This window comes from Solanum tuberosum, unplaced genomic scaffold, assembly GCF_000226075.1.
Source record: "Solanum tuberosum cultivar DM 1-3 516 R44 unplaced genomic scaffold, SolTub_3.0 scf00728, whole genome shotgun sequence".
NCBI classification, from domain to species: domain Eukaryota; kingdom Viridiplantae; phylum Streptophyta; class Magnoliopsida; order Solanales; family Solanaceae; genus Solanum; species Solanum tuberosum.
The window spans coordinates 78,479-86,479 of NW_006239651.1; the positions used below are offsets into that span (position 1 = coordinate 78,479).

Consider the following 8,001-nt stretch of genomic DNA (forward strand, 5'->3'; position numbering starts at 1 on the left):
AATTTTGGGTAAAAAATTAAATAAAAAATCGGGTAAATCATAGTTCGGAATATATTTGTCTTTTTTCCTTTTTAAATATAGTGGCTAATATTTAACAATAGTTGTTAAAAAGTGGATATTCACTTAGTTCGCCGAAATATATGATGACGGCTTTTTAGTGAGAAAGTGAAACCCTTAAAGAGGATATACGACGGCACCAAGAAATCAAAACGAAGCAAGCAATATGGCAAAAAGAGTTTGTGTTGATGGAGAAGACAGAATATCAGAATTGCCTGTGCATATCATTCATCACATCTTATGCCGCACTGACCTCGACGTCGAAGAGGCGGCGATAAGTTGTATGTTGTCCAAGAGATGGTACTATTGCTGGACTTCAAGACCTAATTTGATATTCAATCAATTTCAAGGCTACAAATATAGGCCCCTTGAAAACTATGTCAAGTTGGTTGATCAATCTCTGCGATCCCATGTCGAAAAAAATTTACATCTTGAACAATTCATCCTTACATATAATGGTCAAGAAGTGGATCCTCACGTGGATACTTGGATTGAATTGGCGGTTAAACTCAACGTCACAGAGCTGGGAATTCACCGTTTCGGTTTAACATCATATAACTTACCTGATGTTATTTATGATGCTAAAAAGCTGACAACATTGCAGTTAAGCAGGTGCAATTTTGAATTTGACAAAAGATTTTCTTGTCTTGAGTCTCTTTCTTTGAATCATGTCCATATTTCAGATGCCCAATTACAAAGAGTTATCGACAGATGCCCATCTATCAGGACTCTAAGGACTCGTTTGGTGTAAGGGATAATACCAAATAGTCCCGGGATTAAATTATAGTACCGCTTATTTTGTTGTTTGGTTGGCAAGTTCGGGATAACTTATCCCGGGATTAATAATTAGTACCGGGATAAGTTATCCCTCTCCTTGGGTGGTATAGTAATCCCGGGATAACTTATCCCGGGATAAAATAGGTAAATGACAAAAATGTCTCTTTCAACCCTTTTGTTGTATCACTTTTTACCTTAATGAAGGGCATTTTTGTAAATAAATAAATTGTTCTTAAAATTTATTATTTTGAATATAACAAACCAAACACTCAATAAAAATAATCCAACACAACTTATCCCATCATAACTAATCCCAACATAACTTATCCCATCATAACTCATTTTCAAACCAAACGACCCCTAAGGTTACAGTGTTGTCAGGGTATAAGCAAATGTCATATTTTTGGCCTAGTACATCTCAAGTATTTCGATGCTAGTTATTGCAAACTCCATAGTGTCATAGTCCAAGCTCCATATCTTCAATGCTTTAGATATACAGAACCTACTGAACAGGGCAATCTTCATCCTTGCCAAATTGCTATTTTGGATGGTTACAATACTTTACAAACACTCAAGCTCACTGGTGCCACCATCACAGACCAACAGTTTCGGGATGTATCCTATAAGTTCCCAAACATTTCAGAATTGGATCTAGCAAGATGCTATAAGCTGAAAAATATAGAGATCCAGAGTGAAAAACTCAAGAAATTCACCTTATTAGAAGAGTTGAACAGTCTGGAAAAAATCACGATTCAAGCTCCAAATTTATTGAAATTTGATTTTCATGGTAGTAAAATGCCCTTCACATATATGGATACTTCTTCCCTAGAAAGTGCCCGGCTCAATTTCTTCTTGCCTGGCACAAACTTTGGATCAGTGGACAGCAGTTGGTACACGAGCCTTCAGCACTTTGTGAAAAAGTTCAACTATTCTAAAGATTTCATATTAATAATATTTTGCCACCAGGTAAATCAAAGTAGTTTACATTATTTTTGTGCTTATGTCATTGATTTATGCATTACTTGTTGAATTTGGTTTAAACTATGCCATTGACAAAATTCTTGCAGACCAGAAGCATCCTTATTTATAAAAATCTAGGAGAAATTGTTATTCCACCAAGTCACAAAGTCGAGATATTCATTGCATCCATGCTGCGTGTTGAATCGATCATTGAAATAATAATGTTCGAGTGTCCCTATATCATATCCATACTTCCATGTACAGATAGCAAAGCACTACAGGTAATTTCTTGCTTGTCTCTTGTGCTTGTATAAACTAAGACATTAATTTGAGCTTACAATCAGAAAATTTGTTGTTAAATGTTGATTGCTCGTCTCATAAGCATTATTGTATAATATATCTTATGTTTTTGCTTAAATGCAGGCGATGTCCACACTAAAAGGGTGTATACAAAAGCAAAATTGTGGCAAAGAATGTCCATCCGATACCGTCTGGCATCGTAACTTAAAAGAAGTCATCAGTTGTAGTGGGACATCTGAGGAGGGAATGGCTGCCTCCATGTGGAATCTCTGGTTGAAATCCACGTCTTTATTTGATCAAGTGAATAATTTCGTGTTAGAATGGAAAGATGAAGCCTAGACCGAAGAGTTTGGGGGAATTCAGCAAATAGAGTTAATTAGTGTGTTGAGAAGAAGTATGATTTATTACATATCTGTAGTTTAGTTGCAGTTGTTACATATCGTCACCCCAGCTTCGGCAATAATTGTTCTTTCCTGAATGAAATAGAACAGAATTTTAACTCTTGCTATTGGTAATGACAAACCATCAGTGTTTAATCTCTTGCAAATTTCAACTGGCAGGATGAAATAGAACAGAATTCCTACATCTTGACAATGGAAAGTAACACTCTGTTCTGAACTCTTGGTGTCACCTAACTCATGCTAATAAATTCCCGAGACGCAGCAGCTGCTAGAGTCCATGCTAGTTAGCATCTCAAAAGAAAATATAATTAAGTAGAAACTCTGGTGCTTTACTGTTAGTTTGATGTATACGAGCACAAATGAAATACAGCTCTCTTTATCTCTACACTCCATCACGTCTTTTGTTGTTCTATTACAAAATGATGTTATAGGGATGCTCATTTCAATGTATCAAACAAACTAGTATTAACTACTCGACTTATGGAAGCTGGTTCTTTAAGAATGACTAAAACAGTAAAATAGATAACACGAGATTTACCATGGAAAACCTCTTTGCTCAAGGGATTAAAAACCACGACCTACTGTGTGTGAGATCTCCATCAGCCTTCATTAACTTCAAGAAGTGGTTTCAAATTACAACTCTATAATCCAAGGACTAACTCGAGTACCTTCCGTTGACTCTAACTGTTCTAACAACTTTCCTAGAAGAGAGACCCTCTTCTTGTTACAAAACTCTGCACGAAAACAGACCAGGTCCCTTGACATAATCAGTTTACGGGAGTGTTGAAGTTAGATGCTGAAAGTGAAATGAAGCAGTATGTTTACGTGGAAACCTCCTTGCTCAAGGGAGGAAAAACCATCTCACTGGATTTTACCAACAACTTCACTAACAACAAGCCAAGTTTCAGATTACAAACTTGGCTTTTAATACCTCCCCCTTTTAACACCTCTATTACAAGAAAACCAAAACTATATTGCCCACTACACCAACTAATTCTAGCTGATATAGACTACAACAATACACCACATCTAACTCTAGCCACCAATTCAGATATCAAAAATAAGAGAAGAAACAAACAACAACTCTACTGCACCCACACATCAACTAACTCTAGTTGACACTCCTCGGCAACTCTACCCAAGACAACACCGAGCCAATGACGTAAAGAGGCTTGACTAAAACATAGATGATTCGACTAACTAACTCTAGTTAATCCGACTCATACTAAAGACATAGACAAGCAACTGATCTACTATCCTTTATAACTTAAGAGTAGATTTACAATATAAGAACACAAGACACAAAGCTCAAAATACAACAAAAGACGTTGCAACACTCCAACAGGTCCCTCGTTGAATACAATGTTCTTCCTTGAAGATGGCTTTTGCTTTGTGAATGAACTTGATTCGTAAAAACTGAATGTTTCTTGTCAACGTCTATGCTTCGTCAAATAGCAACAATCCTAAACACTAATTAAGACTAATTAAATTGTTTAAGAATCTTCCGTTACTTCCGTTTCATTAAGGGCGTTTTTGGCCCATTTCTCTAACATTTAGGGCATAAATGAACCAAAGTATAAACGAAGGGCATTTTTGATCTTTTCACATAGTACAAGGGCCTTTTTGACCCTTGTCCCTTTTTTAAATAATAAATTTGTTTGAGTGATTTTATTGATATAAATGTTTAAGTTGAATGATTTTATTGATACAAACGTTCAATGACTTTAGTAGATAAATTTTCAAAGTTGAGCACCTTATGAGATATTAACTCATGGTTTATTATATTTACAAATAATTTTCAACATAAGATTAGGCATCTGCAGGTTTTATATAATTAGGGTTGTTTCTTCTCTGAGATATTCTTAGGACTCTTTCTGTGAGGGCATACGACGGTACCAACAAAACAAAAAATTAAGCGATATGGCAAAAAGAGAAGACAGAACATCAGAATTGCCTGTGCATATTATTCATCACATCTTATGCCGCACCAACCTCGAAGTGAAAGAGGCGGCAGCAACTTATATGTTGTCCAAGAGATGGTACTATTGCTGGACTTCAAGACCTAATTTGATACTCCATCAATTTCAAGGCAACACATATATGCCCCTGGAAAAGTTTGTCAAGTTGGTTGATCAATCCCTACGATTCCATGTTGAACACAACTTACATCTAGAGAAATTAAAACTTACATATAGTGATCGAGATTTGGATTCTAAAGTGGATCATTGGATTGAACTGGGGGTTAAACTTAACGTCACCGTGCTGGTGATTTACCCTTCCTTTTTAAGTAAATCATACAGCTTACCTAATGTTATTTATGATGCTAAAAAGCTGAAAACATTGTGGTTAAGTAGGTGCAAGTTTGAATTTGATATTAGCACCACTCACATAAGATTTTGTTGTCTTGAGGATCTTTATTTGTATTATGTTCATATTTCTGATGCTCAATTGCAAAGAGTTATCGATAGATGCCCATTCATCAAGACTCTAGATCTAGTCTCTTGCCAGGGAATAAGCAAATTGCATGTTTTTGGCCTAGTTTATCTCAAGAATTTGACAGTAGTATTGTGCAAACTTAATAGAGTGATAGTCCAGGTCCAAAATCTTCAATTCTTTAGATATGTAGAAGTTCCTGATCATCCTTGCGAAATTGCTATTTTGGATGGTTACAATACTTTACAAACACTCAAGCTCACTGGTGCCAGTATCACAGACCAACAGTTTCGAGATGTTCCCAAACATTTCAGAATTGGATCTAACATTATGCTTTAACCTGAAAAATATAGAGATTTAGAGTGAAAAACACAAGAAATTCACTTTAGTAGGGTTGAACCGTCTGGAAAAAGTCACGATTCAAGCACCAAAGCTATTGGAATTTGATTTTGAGGGTGATAAAATGCCCTTCTCATCTATGGATCCTTCTTCCCTGGAAAGAGCCCAACTCATTTTCTCCTTGCCGAGCACAAATTTTGGATCAGTGGACAACAATTGGTACACAAATCTTCATCACTTTGTTCAAAAGTTCAACTATTCTAAAGGTTTAATATTAGTAATATTTTGTTGCAAGGTACTTTCCATTCTTTTTGTGCCTTTGATTTATGCATCACTTGTTGAATTTGGTTTAAGCTATTCCAATCACAAAACTCTTGCAGACGAATAACATCCTTATTTATGAAAATCCAAGAGAAACTCTTATTCCTCCAAGTAATGATATAGAGATATTCATTGAACCCGTACTGGGTGTTGAATCGATCATTAGAAAGTTAATGCTCTACAGTCCCAGGATCATGTCCATACTTCCATGTACAAATAGCAAAGCACTCCAGGTAATTTCTTGCTTTACCTGGAAATCCTTTCAAAAAACGTCTCTTGTACTTGTATAAACTGTCATTAATTAGAGCTTAACTTTAGATACATTTTTTTACAATGAGAAAATTTGTTGTTAAATGTTGATTGCTCGACTCATAAGCATTATTATATTCTATGTCTTATGTTTTTGCTTAAATGCAGGTGATGTCTACACTAACAGGGTGTATACAAAAGCAAAAGTATGGTAAAGAATGTCAATTCAATACCAAGTGGCATCGTTACTTAAAAGAAGTCATCAGTTGTAGTGGGTCATCTGAAGAGGGAATGGCTGCCTCCAGGTGGTATCTATGGTTGAAATCCACATCTGTAATTGACCAAGTGACTAATTTCGTGTTAAAATGGAAATATGAAGCCTAGACCGAAGAATCTTGGGGAATTCAGCAAATAGAGTTAATTAGTGTGTTGAGAAGAAAGTATTATTTACTACATATCTGTGGCCTTATTTGTATTATCATCGCCCCTGCTGCAATAATTGTTCTTTCCTGAATGAAATAGAACAGAATTTTTTTTTTCACACTAGCATGTTGTTTTCGTTTCCATTAAAAGATTTCGCATCCACTGAATTAAAAATCTTATTAACTCTACTTTTCATTTATTCTTGATGATTTACCCAATTATTCTTCAAAGTTCTTTAGAATCAAGCTGACAGCGGCAGATAGCTGGTTCACGAACTCATTGCTTCTCCTATCAAGTACATTACTCTACGAATCTTGTCTTGATTCCCAAAGTTACCTCTCCTACCACTCTAGATCAGTTGGAGACCTGTAAGCTTAAGCAGTGTATCCAACAAGATCGTATCCAAGATCCTCTCGAGTAGGTTGGCCACAATTCTTCCCTCAATAATCTCAGATAATTAATCTGGATTTGTTAAAGGGATGTTAATTGGTGACTCAAGAGATCATTCATGGCATCAAGAAGAAAAACAATTGTGGCTTAACTGATCCATCGCATGATTTTTCTCTCCGAAGATGAGCTACCCACAGATATCAAAGGTGCCTACCGATGATAAAATACAAATTTCAGCTTTTCGAGTTAGGCCCAAACCCTTGGTTGTTCCCTATGGCCCCGCCCCCCCCCCCCCCCCCCCCCATGACTTTCCAATTGAAGAACTACTAATATTTTATCATAGTACTTGTTCGATTTTTTTCCAACTGCAAATGTGCACACTAAACTAGGAAGTTCCCTGTTTTGCACTCTTGGGAAATCTTTGTACCTGCTCTCTCTATTTTAATATTTTGTTTTGCATAAAACAGAGTAGTGCGGCCAGCCAAAGTAAGAAATTTTAGTGTGTCATCCTTGAAGACGCAGAGTAATTCTTTCAAGAATATACTGATAGTCAGCAGATAATTGTGGGGTTCCAAGCTCCATTTTGGTTAAAGTCTTAAGTTGGTACAACTTCATACCAACTAAATCTTACCAAGATAACTACATAGTTGCAAAGTTTGAAACCTAGTTGCAAAGTTTGAAACTTTGGTATTTTTTTTAGGGAAAATGCATAAGTACCCTTTCAGTCTATGCCCAAAATCCCTAAGACACACCTAGGGCCCGTTTGGCCATAGATTTCCCAAGTAAAACTTGGAAAAAAATTTGGCAAATATTGTTTGTCCATACACTTTCTCATTATTTGGCAAATTTTTTTGGCAAATAACCCAAATTCCCAAATACTAGTTTTTTCTAGTATTTGGGCCAAATCTCATTATTTGGAAAGTTTTAAAAATTCAAATTTAACACCAAACTTTTATCTTTTACAAAAACACTTTATTTATTAACACCAACCAACTCAATCAAATCTCCATCTGCTAACTAACTCAATTAATAATTTTTTCTATTATAAAGAGCATACATGTACAAGAGCTTTTATACCCATGCATCTTTTTTAACGATGCGACTATTTACTGTAATGATGCTTTTTGATTTGTTGCGGAAGTCATGAATCTTGTTACGCGACATTTCTATTTTGCTATGTAATACAAATTTATGGTTAGTTTTGATAGTTTTAAAAACTTATGGGCATAAGTCATATTTCTTAAAAAATTGAAATATATTTCCCAAATACTATGGCCAAACACATGGTGAAATTTCACCCAAATCTTCACCCAAATAATATTTGAAAATCTATGGCCAAACGCTAGCTTAG

General features: G+C 35.6%; 3 protein-coding genes across 3 annotated transcripts; all 3 read left to right on the forward strand.

Annotated features, from left to right (window-relative positions):
- Nucleotides 1–223: 223 nt before the first annotated feature.
- LOC107058979 (putative F-box/LRR-repeat protein At5g02930) lies at nucleotides 224–1,804 on the forward strand. Its single transcript, XM_015305292.1, has 3 exons — nucleotides 224–669; nucleotides 1,326–1,724; nucleotides 1,801–1,804. Exons 1-3 carry the CDS (start codon nucleotides 224–226, stop codon nucleotides 1,802–1,804), a joined length of 849 nt encoding a protein of 282 aa, XP_015160778.1.
- On the forward strand, nucleotides 1,786–2,634 carry LOC107058983 (uncharacterized). Its single transcript, XM_015305295.1, has 2 exons — nucleotides 1,786–2,075; nucleotides 2,218–2,634. Exons 1-2 carry the CDS (start codon nucleotides 1,878–1,880, stop codon nucleotides 2,431–2,433), a joined length of 414 nt encoding a protein of 137 aa, XP_015160781.1. The 5' UTR covers nucleotides 1,786–1,877; the 3' UTR covers nucleotides 2,434–2,634.
- Nucleotides 2,635–4,415: 1,781 nt separating this feature from the next.
- LOC107058980 (F-box/LRR-repeat protein 25-like) lies at nucleotides 4,416–5,267 on the forward strand. Its single transcript, XM_015305293.1, has one exon. The coding sequence runs from the start codon at nucleotides 4,416–4,418 to the stop codon at nucleotides 5,265–5,267; it is 852 nt and encodes a 283-aa protein (XP_015160779.1).
- The last annotated feature ends 2,734 nt before the right edge of the window (nucleotides 5,268–8,001 follow it).